Source organism: Oryx dammah, unplaced genomic scaffold (assembly GCF_014754425.2).
Source record: "Oryx dammah isolate SB20612 unplaced genomic scaffold, SCBI_Odam_1.1 HiC_scaffold_12, whole genome shotgun sequence".
Lineage (NCBI taxonomy): Eukaryota > Metazoa > Chordata > Mammalia > Artiodactyla > Bovidae > Oryx > Oryx dammah.
Genome location: NW_024070196.1, coordinates 69,768,616 through 69,783,678, shown reverse-complemented (window position 1 = coordinate 69,783,678; position 15,063 = coordinate 69,768,616). Strand labels below are relative to the sequence as shown.

Below are 15,063 nucleotides of genomic sequence, written 5' to 3'. Positions count from 1 at the left end.
GCTTCTGACATAAAATCTGACAAAAACTAGGGGGTTCTGAGGTAAAATCTGACAGAATTACATGCTCCAGAGGTAAAATCTGATAGAAAGTAGATGATACTGAGGTATAGTCTGAGAGAAACTAGGGGCTCTTTTGGTAAAATGTGACAGAAACTAGGGGGTTCTTAGGTAAAATCTGACAGAAACCAGGGGGTATGGAGGTAACATGTTACAGAAACTAGAGGCTTCTAAGATAAAAACTGACAGAAACCAGGGGGTACTAAGATAAAACGTGACAGAAATTAGAGGCTTCTGATGGAAAATCTGACAGAAGCTAGGGGCTTCGAGGGTAAAATCTGACAGAAACTAGATTGGTTCTGTGGTAAAATCTGACAGAAACTAGGGGCTCCTGAGGTAAAATCTGTGACTAACTAGGGGGATTCTGGGGTAAACACTAACAGAAACTGAGGGGTTCTGTGGTCAAATCTGAAAGAAACTAGGTTTTCCTTAGGTAAATCTGACATAGTATAGGGGCTTCTGAGGAGGAGAAGGGGATGACAGAGGATGAGATGGTTGGATGGTATCATCAACTCAATGGGCATGAGTTCGAGTAAGCTTCAGGAGTTGGTGATGGACAGGGAAGCCTGGCATGATGCAGTCCATGGGACTGCAAAATGTCAGATAGGACTGAGAGACTGAACTGAACTGAGGTTAAAATCTGACAGAAACTAGGGGGTTCTGTGGTAAAATCTGACAGAAATTAGATGGCTCCGTGGTAAAATCAGACCAGATAGGGTAAAATCTGACAGAAACTATGTGGTTCTGATGTAAAATTTGACAGAATTATACAAGCTCCGGAGGTAAAATCTGATAGAAACGAGGCAATACTTAAGTATAGTCTGACAGAAACTAGGGACTCCTTCGTCAAAATCTCACAGAAACTAAGGGCTCCAAGGTTAAATCTGAGGGAAACTAGGGACACCTTAGGTAAAATCTGACAGAAACGAGGGCATTCTGAGGTGAAATTGACAGAAACTGTGGTCGTCTGAGGTAAAATCAGACAGAAAGTGGGATTCTGTTGTAAAATCTGAAAGAAACTAAGGGGTCTGAGGTAATAGCTGACAGAAACTAGAAAGTTCTGAGGTACAATTTGACAGAAACTAGGATGTTCTCAGGTAAAATCTGAGAGAGTGAAGAGGTTCTGAAGTAAAATCTGAAAGAAACCAGAGGTTCAGAGGTAAAATCTAACAGAAACTAGGAGATTTTGAGTGAAAATCTGACAAAAAGATGAGGTTCTGAAGCACAATTTCAAAAAATATGAAGTTCTTAGGTAAATTACAGAAAATAGGAAATTCTGAGGTTGAATCCGATGAAAACTAGAAAGTTCTGATTGAAAAACTGACAGAAAGAGGAGGTTCTCAGCTAAAATCTTAGAGGACATACAGAGTCTTCTTGTGACCTGAAAAGGCACAGGCCTACCAGGAAGCCACACAGCTGAGGATAGAGACCTCATGCCCTTCCCTCTATGTCTGAAGTAAATTCATCATAGCAAGTGCTGTATCTGAACTAATGATCCTAGTGTTATTGAGCCAAAGCCCACTCTGCTCATCACATGACAGGCCAATGAATTGGAGATGTGTTGTGGCAAGGAATATGACTTTATTCAGAATGTTGGCTCACTGAGATGACATATTAATGTCTCAAAATAACCAACTCCTAGAGGTCGGAAGGCCAGGTTCTTTTATATTAGCAGAGAGTGACGTGATGTTGAAATAGAGTCAAAAGGCCAAATAGAGAGGGATAGGCTGTGAGGAAGCAAAGTAAATAGGGCCACCAGTCTTTAAAACATTCTGATGAAGGGCCAGCCTTTGGAAGGATTGTGTTAATCTCTTCTCTTCACAGGTGAGCAAGCTCAGATTATGTCTCATAATAAACACTCTTCAGTTTAGCAATCAGGCAGAGGAGTAAGGTCTTCTGATTGTCACTCTTCAGTCAATAAATCCCGTCTAACTCTTTGAGAATCCAGCACGCCTGGACCAAAGACTGCAGCATGCCAGGCCAAATACTGCCTGGGCCAAGACTGCAGCATGCCAGGCTTCCCTGTCCATAGCCAACTCACGGAGCTTGCTCGAGCTCATGAACTTCAAGTCGGTGAGGCCATCAAACCATCTCATCCTCTGTCGTCCCCTTCTCCTCCTGCCCTCAATCTTTCCCAGCATCAGGGTCTTTTCCAGTGAGTTGACTCTTTGCATCAGGTGGCCAAAGTATTGGAGATTCAGCTTCAGCATCGATCCTTCCAGGGAATATTCAGGATTGATTTCCTTTAGGATTGACTGGTTTGATTTCTTTGATGTCCAAGGGACTCTCAAGAGTCTTCTCCAGCACCACAGTTCAAAAACATTAGTTCTTTGGCCCTCAACCTTCTTTATGGCCCAGATCTCACATGTGTACATAACTACTGGAAGAACCATAGCTTAGACTGTAAGAACCTTTGTCAGCAGGTGATGTCTCTGTTTTTTAATATGGTGTCCAAGTTGGTCGTAGCTTTTCCTCCAAGGAGCAAGCTTCTTCTAATTTCCTGGCTGCAGTCACTGTCCACGGTGATTTTGGAGCTCAAGAAAATAAAATCTGCCACGGTTTTCACTTTTCCCTCATCTGATTCCATCAAGTGATAGGATGAGATGCCATGATCTTCATTTTCTGAAAACTGAGTTTTAAACAGGCCTTTTCACTCTGCTCTTTCACTCTCATCAACAGGCTCTTCACTTTTAGCCATGCGGGTGATATCATTTGCATATCTGACGTTGTTGATATCTCTCCTGGGAGTCTTGATGCCAGCTTGTGATTCATCCAGCCCAGCATTTTCCATGATGTACTCTGCATATACATTAAATAAGCAAGGTGACAACATACAGCCTTGACGTACTTTTTTTCCCCAATTTCGAACCAGTTTTTTGTTCCATTTCCAGTTCTAACTGTTGCTTCTTGTCCTTCATACAGGTTTCCCAGGAGGCAGGTAAGTAAGATTGATATCCCCAGCTCTTTAGGAGTTTCTCACAATTTAGTTTAAATAAATCACAATTTAATTTATTGTGATTCGTGCACTCAGAGGTTTTAGCCAAAGAATTGATGCTTTTGAATTGTGGTGTTGGAGAAGACTCCTGAAAGTCCCTTGGACAGCAAGGAGATCCAACCAGTCCATCCTAAAGGAGACCAGTCCTGGGTGTTCATTGGAAGGACTGATGTTGACGCTGAAACTCCAATACTTTGGCCACCTGATGCGAAGAGTTGACTCATTTGAAAAGACCCTGATGCTGGGAAAGATTGAGGGCAGGAGGAGAAGGGGACGACGGAGGATGAGACGGTTGGATGGCATCACCAACTCAATGGACATGAGTTTGGGTGGACTCTGGGAGGTGGTGGTGGACAGGGAGGCCTGGCGCGCTGCAGTTCATGGGGTCACAGAGTTGGACACGACTGAGTGACTGAACTGAATGAAGCAGAAGTAGATATTTTTCTGGAATTATCTTGCTTTCTCTATAATCTGACAAATGTTGACAATTGGATCATTGAGACCTGTGCTTTTTCTAAATTCAGCTTATACATCTGGAGTTCTCAGTTCAAATACTGTTGAAGCCTACTTTGAAGGATCTTGAGGATTTCCCTGCTGACATGTGAAATGAGTACAACTGTACAGTAGCTCCTCCAAATAAAACACAAATGTCAGTGAAAAAAATATTCCCTTACTTACACCCTAAAATCCTCTTTGACTAAGTTTTGAAACCAGTACAGGTCCATAGTTTTCTACAGCCTCAGATCCACTTGCAGTGGAGCTGACCGCATTCTCTGGGCCTTGTGCAGGTCCTGGCTGTATCCCGGACATTATTACGTCTGACCTGTCAACTAGGAAAGATGAACAGTTTGAGAGCTGTGAGTTAAGTTTTATTTGGGGCAAAATGAGGACTGCAGCCCGGGAGGCACCATCTCAGAGAGCTCTCAGAGACTGCTCCAAAGCGGGTGGGGGAAGGTCAGTATATAAGGTTTTGGTGACAGGGGAGCTCAATACCATGAAGCACTCATTTTACAAAGGGTTTTTTGCTCGTCATGAGGATCTGATGTCACCATGAAGGGAGTTAGTGCTTCTCTAGATATGAATCAACGCAAATTGGAAGTGGTCAAACAGAAAATGGCAACAGTGAACATAGACGTTTTAGGGATCAGTGAGCTAAAACGGACTGGAGTGGGTGAATTTAACTCAGATGACCTTATATCTACTACTGTGGGCAAGAATCCCTTACAAAAAATGGAGTAGCCATCATAGTCAACAAAAGAGTCTGAAATGCAGTACTTGGATGCAATCTCAAAAAGGACAGAATGATCTCTGTTCGTTTCCTAGGCAAACCATTCCATATCACAGTCATCCAAGTTTATTCCCTGACCAGTAATGCTGAAGAAGCTGAAGTTGAATGGTTCTATGAAGACCTACAAGACCTTCTAGAACTAACACCCCCAAATGATGTCCTCTTCAATATACGGCACTGGAATGCAAAAGTAGGAAGTCAAGAAACACCTGAAGTAACAGGCAAATTTGGCCTTGCAGTACAGAATGAAGCAGGGCAAGGGCTAATAAAGTTTTGCCAAGAGAAAGCACTGGTCATAGCAAACACCTTCTTCCAACAACACAAGAGAAACCTTTACACATGGACATCACCAGATGGTCAATACCAAAATCAGATTGATTATATTCTTTGCAGCTAAAGATGGAGAAGCTCTATACAGTCAGCAAAAACAAGACTGGGAGCTGACTGTGGCTCAGATTATGAACTCCTTACTGCCAAATTCAGTCTTAAATGGAAGAAAGAAGGGAAAATCACTAGACCATTCAGTTATGACCTAAATCAAATTCCTAACGATCGTACAGTGAAAGTGACAAATAGATTCAAGGGATTAGATCCGATAGAGTGCCTGAAGAACTATGGACAGGTTCATGACATTGTACAAGAGGCAGTGATCAAGACCATCCCCAAGAAAAAGAAATGCAAAAAGGCAAATGGTTGTCTGAGGAGGCCTTACAGATAGCTGTGAAAGAAAGAGAAGCAAGACGCAAAGCAGAAAAGGAAAGATATACCCATTTGAATGCAAAGTTCCAAAGAATAGCAAGGAGAGATAAGAAAGCCTTCCTCAGTGATCAATCTAAAGAAATAGAGGAAAACAATAGAATGGGAAAGATTAGAGATCTCTTCAAGAAAATCAGAGATACCAAGGGAACATTTCATCCAAACATGGGCACAATAAAGGACAGAAATCGTATGGACCTAACAGAAGCAGAAGATATTAAGAAGAGGTGGCAAGAATACACAGAACTATACAAAAAAGATCTTCATGACCCAGATAATCATGATCGTGTGATCACTCGCCTAGAGCCAGACATCCTCCATGCAAAGCCAAGTGGCCCCTCGGAAGCATCACTACGAACAAAGCCAATGGAGGTGATGGAATTCCAGTGGAGCTATTTCAAATCCTAAAAGATGATGCTGTGAAAGTGCTGCACTGAATATGCCAGCAAATTTGGAAAACTCAGCAGTGGCCTCAGGACTAGAAAAGGTCAGTTTTCATTCCAATCCCAAAGAAAGGCAATGCCAAAGAATGCTCAAACTACTGCACAATTGCACTCATCTCACACGCTAGTAAAGTAATGCTCAAAATTCTCCAAGCCAGGTTTCAACAGTACGTGAAACATGAACTTCCAGATGTTCAAGCTGCACTTAGAAAAGGCAGAGGAATCAGAGATCAAATTGCCAACATCCGTTGCATCATTGAAAAAGTGAGACAGTTCTAGAAAAACATCTGCTGCTGCTGCTGCTAAGTCGCTTAGCAACGCTTAGTGCAACCCCATAGACGGCAGCCCACCAGGCTCCAGCCATCCCTGGGATTCTCCAGGCCAGTACAGTGGAGTGGGTGGCCGTTTCCTTCTCCAATGCATGAAAGTGAAAAGTGAAAGTGAAGTCTCTCAGTCGTGTCCGACTCTTTGCGACCCCATGGACTGCAGCCTACCAGGCCCCTCTGTCCATGGGATTTTCCAGGCAAGAGTACTGGAGTGCGGTGCCATTGCCTTCTCTGAGAAAAACATCTACTTCTGCTTAATTGACTATGTCAAAGGTTTGACTGTGTGGATCACAACAAACTGTGGAAAATTGTTAAAGAAATGGGAATACCAGACCACCTGACCTGCCTCCTGAGAAATCTGTATGGAGGTCAGGAAGCAACAGTTAGAAATGGACATGGAACAACAGACTGGTTCCAAATCGGGAAAGGAGTACGTCAAGGCTGTATATGGTCACCCTGCTATTTTAACTTCTATGCAGAGTACATCATGAGAAATGCTGGACTGAATGAAGCACAACCTGGAATCAAGATTGCTGGGAGAAATATGAATAACCTCTGATAAGCAGATGACACCACCCTTATGGCACAAAGTGAAGAAGGACTAAAGAGCCCCTTGATGAAAGTGAAAGAGGAGAGTGAAAAAGGTGGCTGAAAACTCAGCATCCAGAAAACAAAGATCATGGCATCTGCTTCCATCACTATATGGCAAATATATGGGGAAACAGTGACAGACTTTACTTTTTTGGGCTCCAAAATGACTGTAGATGGTGACTGCAGCTATGACATTAAAAGACACTTGCTCCTTGGAAGAAAAGCTATGACCAACCTAGACAGCATATTAAAAAGCAGAGACATTACTTTGCTAACAAACATCTGTCTAGCCAAACATACGGTTTTTCCAGTAGTCATGTATGGATGTGAGAGCTGGACTATAAATAAAACTGAGCACTGAAGAACTGATGCTTTTGAACTGTGGTGTTGGAGAAGACTGTTGCGAGTCCCTTGGACTGCAAGGAGATCCAACCAGTCCATCCTAAAGGAAATCAGTCCTGAATATTCATTGGAAGGACTGAAGCTGAAGCTCCAATACTTTGGCCACCTGATGCGAAGAACTGACTCATTTGAACAGACCCTGATGCTGCGAAAGATTGAAGGCAGAAGGAGAAGGGAATGATAGAGGATGAGATGTTTGGATGGCATACCGACTCAATAGTGATGAGTTTGAGCAAGCTCCAGGAGTTGGTGATGGACAGGGATGTGTGGTGAGCTGGAGTCCATGGGGTCGCAAAGAGTCGGACACAACCGAGCTGACTGACAGACTGAACTGACCTGAGATATGAGGAGATATCAATGATTGAGGTCATAAAATCTGTTCCTAAAAACATCCAACTGTCTCAAGACCTGTCCCACCACATTCCCTGGAGCACAGAGTGCCTCACTCCACCCTGAACTCGCTCTGGGGTTGCTGAAGGTCAACAGTTACAGCAGCAAGGGGTTCGATCTCTGTAGAGGCAGGCGGCAAATGCCTTGTTCCGTCATTGGCAAGGCACTTGACGAGTGCCAGTTTGTAGCTGACAACTCCTTTGTGCGGTACCCCGCGGTGGCAGTGGAGACCCAGCCTGGTCTTTATGGGGACATGAGAGGGTGTTCTATCAGCCACATGTGCTAGGTGAGGCCTGGAGCTCAAGGTTCTTGATTCACTTCTCGCCTGGGACGAGCAGCAGGGTTCGTCTTTCAGCTGAGCGGTGGCAATCAGCCTCGTCCTCGGGCTAGAGCCCAGAGATGCCTGGGGGCTTCACCTGACCAGGGGCCCGAAAGCTTCTCTGAGACTCTGGGGTCAAGGCGTGACTCCCGAGGGTTAGGAGTTTAGGGGCCCAGCGTGGATGTGGCTGCAGCCAGGCTGTGCCCTCGCTGACAGCATGGTTAATGTTTCCAGCACAAGCGAGTGTGGCCTTCTGTCCTAGGATGTAGTCGCTGGATGTGGCTGAATCAGCCTTGCCAGAGCCATGGTCACTGTGAGGGGACAGCGAGGAGGCTGAGAGCAGGACCCACTCCCTGTGCAGCAGAGCTGAGGAGCAGAATGGGAGCCTCCTGGGTGACCCCACCCAGGCCTCCCACCTCAGCCCCTGAGCTTCAGGACAGAGAGACACTGTGACTCTGGTGATGGGGACGTGGGCCTTCTGCTTCCTCTGAGACCCTGTCCTGGGAATGGGCTGCTGGAGGGACTTTGAGGACAGAGAGGCGAGGAGGAGCCGCCACACCCAGGCAGCCCCCCTGGATGGCCTGGACCCGGGGTGGACCACCAACAGCAGGAGAATGTCCAGGCAGAGCCTGAGCAGGAAGTCACTGGGTGGCCCCACCTCCCCAGATGAGAGCCGAGTCCCGGTCTAGTCTCCGCAGGCCTGGAGCCCTGGGGGAGCCTGAGAGGCTGTCACAAGGAAGGCAGGAGCAGCAGCCTGGGCCTCTGCTCAGCCCACCGATGGCCAAGGAGACCACACCGCAGACTTGAGGCCAGGGAAATGAGCAGAGACCCCCGAGCGTCCACCCCCAGCATCAGAGAGCGGGAGAGCTGCTGGGACCAGGACACATGGTGACACTCTGAGGTGTCCTCACTCACACACAGCTGGACTCTCTTTCTGTAGTTGTGACTTGACCCATCATGGACTCCGTCCCAGGACATCTGCCCCTGGCATCCAGAGATTTCTGCTGACGTTGAGAAAGTCAGGTAAGCCGTGGCTGAAAGGAAAAGCCCGGGGTAGGGGCAGCAGATTTAGAGGATCTGAACAGATTTCCTGGACCAAGTTCCTGGTGTGGGGCTCAGATCCCAACTTAAGACCAGACAAACCACAGGAGCACCTACTTTGGCAGAGGATGTTTCAGCCCAGAGAGGTCCAGGACTGTGAGAAGAACAGGTTTTTGTCTCGCTTCCCCCCTGGCCTGCAGCTCTGTGCCAGCACTGATGCTGCTGTCATAAGCCGAACAGTAATAATCTGCCTCGTCCTCAGCCTGGAGCGAACTGATAGTCAGGGTGACTGTGTTGCCAGACCTGAAGCCAGAGAATCGGTCTGGGACCCCTGAAGGACGATCATTAGTATCATAGATTACGGTTCTGGGAGCCGATCCTGGGAGCTGTTGGTACCAGCCCACATCTCCAAGCCTCATGTTGCTGCTGCTTGCAGTGCAGGAGATGGTGACCATCTGACCCGGGGATCCAGACACGGAAGGCGGCTGAGTCAGCACAGCCTGGGCCCAGGATCCTGGAAGGGGGAGAGACAGAGATGGTGACTCGGGGGTCCAGACAAGAGAGGAGGGAGCAGGGCCTGCGTGTCTTCCCAGAGCCCTTCCCCTGTCCCCACATCCAGTCACCTGTGCAGAGAGTGCCCAGGGTGAGGAGCAGAGGGGACCAGGCCATGGTGGACACGGTCAGGGCGTCCTGCCGTCTGTGACCCCAGAGCTGAGGAGAGGTCCCCACACCGCTCCTTCCCCTCTTCATACCCTGAGAGGGGGCGGGGCCTCTCATGCAAATCACCTCCCCCAGCTCTCTGACCCCCGCCCACCTCTCTGACTCCCCCGCCCAGCTCCTCTCTGACCCTACCCCCAGCTCTCTGGCCCCTCCCTGGGCCCTGGTTCCTGTCCCTGTGCTGGAGGGTGGCCAAGGGGCATGCAGGGGCGGCGCTGTGGGCGGTCCTTGGGTGGGAGGTCACAGCTGGGCGCCCTGAGCAGAAGCCACTGGGCAGTGCCAGGGGCCTGTTTCCCAGCTCTCACCCCCAGACCCACAGGAGCGGCCGACACGCGCCCCCTGGTGTCCAGGCCCAGACACACATCCTGTGACCTGGTGATGAGAGCCTCTGGGGGACAGCTCCTGGCCCTGCTCTGGGCACTGTCCCCGCCTTAGGGCCAGGTCAGGCGCCCCTTCTGTGTCCCCTGTGACCTCACGGCTGTCTGAGGGCTCACCTCAGACCACTCAGGCACGTCTGTCCACAGCGCCCTAGGCTGCTCAGAGGTCAAGACGGAGGGGTTGTCTGGGACACAAATTCCTTTAAATCAGGATCAAGTCAGGGTCATCCATGACAACCCCATGGATGCAGCTACTTGGCTGTGCGGCGCACTGGATTCTTTCCTCTTCTATTAGAAGTTAGCCCGTGTGACTTCACACACACACACACACACACACACACACACACACACACTCAAGGTCCTTTCCAAGGGACAGTGGCATTTTGTTCTTCAATATACTCCCTGATCCAATTGTACTGTCTCCCTGGTCTCCTCTTTCCTATGTGAGCTACATAAAATATTTCCCACTGTTCCCTCTGTATCTTCTTGGGAGTCAGAACCTGCCTTCAGGAGTCAGGCTTACTCTGCTCCCAGCTCCCAGGACACAGAGGAGAAGGTGACCTCGGTGGCACCGCCCGTGACCAGGTGCCCGTATCATACTCACTCTCCTGGTCTTCGCCTTCCATCCTAGGACAGGGGCCCAGAGTCGTCAAGGAAATTGAGTGGCCGCGTCTGGAGCCAGAGGAGCAATGGTGGATCTGAGGGCTGGGGGCCAGCAGGCATCAGGGCCTGGGTTTTCTATGGCACCTGTTGGTGTCTGGGCACATCACATGCCCAGTTTTGTCGCTCTTTCCAGGACAAGAGAACCTGATCGCTAAACTGGATAACGGGCCCAGCTGAGGCAGCACAGACTGTGCAGGGGACCCACGTCACTGCTGCAGAGCGTGACACTGACCAGACCCCTGCATGCTGACGGAACTAGCGTCCCTCCTCGTGACAGCTGAAGGTTCTGCCCCGTCACCTCTGCGCACACCCCCACCACCTTCTCAAGAGATAACACAGAGAAGGAAGCAACGTTATCAGTGATGAAGGGCTTTACAATCTGGCTAAGCACTGCTGACATTTCTACTCAGTGTGTCTTGTAAGAAAAATTTTATCGCTTGTTGAATTTTCTTATATGTTCCTTGCTAAATGTTTTCTGTTTTCCTACTGATATGATCAAAGTGTATGCTATCTTTTATTTGGCTGGTACCAGAATATCTTACACTTTGAGCTACTTATAAATTTATATAATTTTAAAATTATATGCTATTTTAAATAATCGTGATCCTGAATGTTTTTGAAGGAGTACGTCAAGGTTGTGTATTGTCACCCTGCTTATTTAACTTCTATGCAGAGTACATCACGAGAAACGCAGGGCTGGGGGAAGCACAAGCTGGAATCAAGATTGCTGGGAGAAATATCAACAACCTCAGATATGCAGATGACACCACCCTTATGGCAGAAAGTGAAGAAGAACTAAAGAGCCTCTTCATGAAAGTGAAAGAGGAGAGTGAAAAAGTTGGCTTAGAGCTCAACATTCAGAAAACGAAGATCATGGCAACTGGTCCCATCAGTTAGTTAGTTAGTTCAGTCGCTCAGTCGTGTCCGACTCTTTGCAACCCCATGAGTCGCAGCACGCCAGGCCTCTCTGTCCATCACCATCTCCTGGAGTTCACTCAGACTCACGTCCATCAAGTCCGTGATGCCATCCAGCCATCTCATCCTCTGTTGTCCCCTTCTCCTCCTGCCCCCAATCCCTCCCAGCATCAGAGTCTTTTCCAATGAGTCAACTCTTCACATGAGGTGGCCAAAGTACTGGAGCTTCAGCTTTAGCATCATTTCTTCCGAAGAAATCCCAGGGCTGATCTCCTTTAGAATGGACTGGTTGGATCTCCTTGCAGTCCAAGGGACTCTCAAGAGTCTTCTCCAACACCACAGTTCAGAAGCATCAATTCTTCGGCACTCAGCCTTCTTCACAGTCCAACTCTCACATCCATACATGACCATTGGAAAAACCATAGCCTTGACTAGACGGACCTTAGTCGGCAAAGTAATGTCTCTGCTTTTGAATATGCTATCTAGGTTGGTCATAACTTTTCTTCCAAGGAGTAAGCGTCTTTTAATTTCATGGCTGCAGTCACCATCTGCAGTGATTTTGGAGCCCAAAAAATAAAGTCTGACACTTTCCACTGTTTCCCCATCTATTTCCCATGAAGTGATGGGACCGGATGCCATGATCTTCGTTTTCTGAATGTTGAGCGTTAAGCCAACTTGTTCACTCTCCTCTTTTACTTTCACCAAGAGGTTTTTTAGCTCCTCTTCACTTTCTGCCGTAAGGGTGGTGTCATCTGCATATCTGAGGTCATTGATATTTCTCCTGGCAGTCTTGATTCCACCTTGTGTTTCTTCCAGTCCAGCGTTTCTCATGATGTACTCTGCATAGAAGTTAAAGAAGCAGGGTGACAATATACAGCCTTGACGTACTCCTTTTCCTATTTGGAACCAGTCTGTTGTTCTGTGTCCAGTTCTAACTGTTGCTTCCTGACCTGCCTACAGATTTCTCAAGAGGCAGGTCACATCACTTCATGGTAAATAGATGGGGAAAGAGTGGAAACAGTGGCTGACTTTATTTTTCTGGGCTCCAAAATCACTGCAGATGGTGACTGCAGCCATGAAATTAAAAGATGCTTACTCCTTGGAAGGAAAGTTATGACCAACCTAGAAAGCATATGAAAAAGTAGAGACATTACTTTGCCGACTAAGGTCCGTCTAGTCAAGGCTATGATTTTTCCAGTGGTCATGTATGGATGTGAGAGTTGGAGTATAAAGAAAGCTGAGTGGTGAAGAATTGATGCTTTTGAACTGTGGTGTTGGAGAAGACTCTTGAGAGTCCCTTGGACTGCAAGGAGATCCAACCAGTCCATCCTAAAGGAGATCAGTCCTGGGTGTTCTTTGGCAGGACTGATGATGAAGCTGAAACTCCAATACTTTGGCCACCTGATGTGAAGAGCTGACTCATTTGAAAAGACCCTTTTGATGCTGGGAAAGATTGAAGGCGGGAGGAGAAGGGGATGACAGAGGATGAGATGGTTGGATGGCATCACCGACTCAAAGGACATGGGTTTGGGTCAACTCCAGGAGTTGGTGATGGACAGGGAGGCCTGATGTGCTGCGGTTCATGGGGTCGCAAGAGTCGGACACGACTGAGCGACTGAACTGAACTGAACTGAACTGAAGTGTCCCACTCTTGCAACCCGGTGGTCTGTAGCCCACCAGGCTCCTCTGTCCATGGGATTCTCCAGGCAAGAACACTGGAGTGCGTTGCCATTTCCTTCTCCAGCAGATCTTCCGGACCCAGGAATTGAACCTGGGTCTCCCGCATTGCAGGCGGATTCCTGAATGGCAGGAGGATTCCTTTCCAACTGAGCTATGAGGGAAGCCCCTCTTTGTTCTTGTAACGGTATTTGTTCCATTTATTTCCTTTTCCCTTTCCCCCAAAAGTGCTTGTACTTGCTCACCAAATAGATGTGACAGTTGTTCACTGAACATATCTGTCACCTGATCTCACCGTCTGAGTCGTCTCAGCATTGATCCCTATGGTCTCTTTACCCAGCATTACTTATTGTTTCGGTTGTTGATATCAGTGTTTTTTTTTTACTAGATATTGGACTTTGAGGAGAATACATGAAGAAACTGTGATTGTCATCTCCTGTTCCTTTTATCAGGAGCGCCTCCTGCCGCAGCAGGTCAGGGGTGTGTGTTCACTACCACTGACTCAGAAAGAGGGGCACTGGCCCCTGTTCTCTGAGCTGCCAACTGACCTGGGAACACGGGGCAGCGACTGCCAGCAGCTCCTTCCATCCGGGCGGGTGTGAACCCTGCTCTGCTGGGCTGCTGCCCTCAGGGAGGGCAGTCAGGCTGAGGGGGCTGCTGTGCCGCAGTGGGTGGACTCTCAGCCCTCTGGGCTCCCTGGCCTCAGTCACCAGAAAGGGAGCTGGTGACTGCAGGGCCAACCGCCTGTGCCCACCTGGTATTCAGTACTGTTGACCTGGGGGAGTGGGGGAGGGTCAAGCTCATGTCCATGGATGAGTTTAGGGAATCGGGGTGAGGTGGGGAGACTCAGAGTTTGCCTCCCAGGAGGGAGCAGGAGGAAGCATCTCCCGGGATCCACAGTGACCTGTGAGCAGGGACCCAGGCCAGGCCAGAGAGGACACCCTGCTGAGTGCCCATCACGCACAGAGGCCCATTCATCCAGACCTAGTAATTGGTGGGGGCGGGGGTCACGCAGCAGGCGCTGCCCACAGTGCAGACCCTGGGAGACCCACAGCGCCCCTTATAACCCCCAGACCCCATCTCTTGGTGGAAGTGGTGCTGGGCCGGGCCTGATGCCGGCTCGCTGTCAGCCCAGGAACATACGCAGCCATGCCCTGTGTTATGAGCACAGCAGGGATAGACACTGGCTGTCCAGCTTCTCAGGGAGCAACACTTTCCAAAATCAAATATACATACATACATGCATACATATATATATACGTCTATGTATGTTTAAAAATCCACCAATGTGGTCATCAATCAAATTCATAGACATTTCATATGGCATTTTAAAATATTAAGACTATGTCAGATTGATTAATTGAAGACCAAAATGAAAAAGGTCTAGAAGTCTGGGAAAAGACTTTCAGAGAGCAGGAGCTGTCTGGGACAATATCAGACTTGCAGGCTTTCACAGCTTCTCTTCCATGATTCTCTTCAGTGCGATGACTGTGAGCGCGTGGTGTATAATCAGATCAGCACGTGTTCTGTGGATCAGTGCAACAGTTCTCTTCTCGGTCACTTCCAGGGGTTCTCACTTACCCTTGATCATGGTCCTCATAGTACGTCTTTTTGACTCAGATATTTAAAGATGTTTTTAGTCTAATTTTGTAATCTTTCTATATTAAATGTTTGATAAAAAGATTATGACTATAAGTGGGAATCTCACCCTTGTCTGGGCTCCTGTTTCATCTCTGGTTGAGAAACCCTTATGACCGTTACCTGATCTTCACTGGACATGGTGAAGTCTAAGGGTCTAACCTTTGATTGTTAGAATCCATAGATTTAATGGAGATGGGTTTATAAGGTATGTGTCCAAAATAGTGACATTTATCCAATATCATCTCAAACAAGGAACCAGGGAGGGAAAAGTGGGAGAGACCATGAGGCAAAAGACGAGGGTATGGGCAAGTGAGGAGTCTGAGAGCCGTGTCCTAAGGGGAAGTGTCTCCTTCACCTGGACAGGAGGGCTCCTAGGGTGCAGTGTCCAGAGACAGGGAAGCACCCAGCTTCCCTAAGTGTCCGGGTTCAGGGCAGAGCACAAAGCCTGGAGCAGGAGAGGGACGT

The 15,063-nt window shown here is 48.0% G+C and overlaps 1 gene segment (V, D, J or C); it reads right to left on the bottom strand.

The window, feature by feature from the left end:
- Window positions 1–7,634: 7,634 nt before the first annotated feature.
- On the bottom strand, window positions 7,635–9,321 carry LOC120871409. The segment is given in 3 exon segments: window positions 7,635–7,878; window positions 8,726–9,122; window positions 9,232–9,321. Coding segments are annotated over 3 exon segments (687 nt in total).
- Between the last annotated feature and the right edge of the window lie 5,742 nt (window positions 9,322–15,063).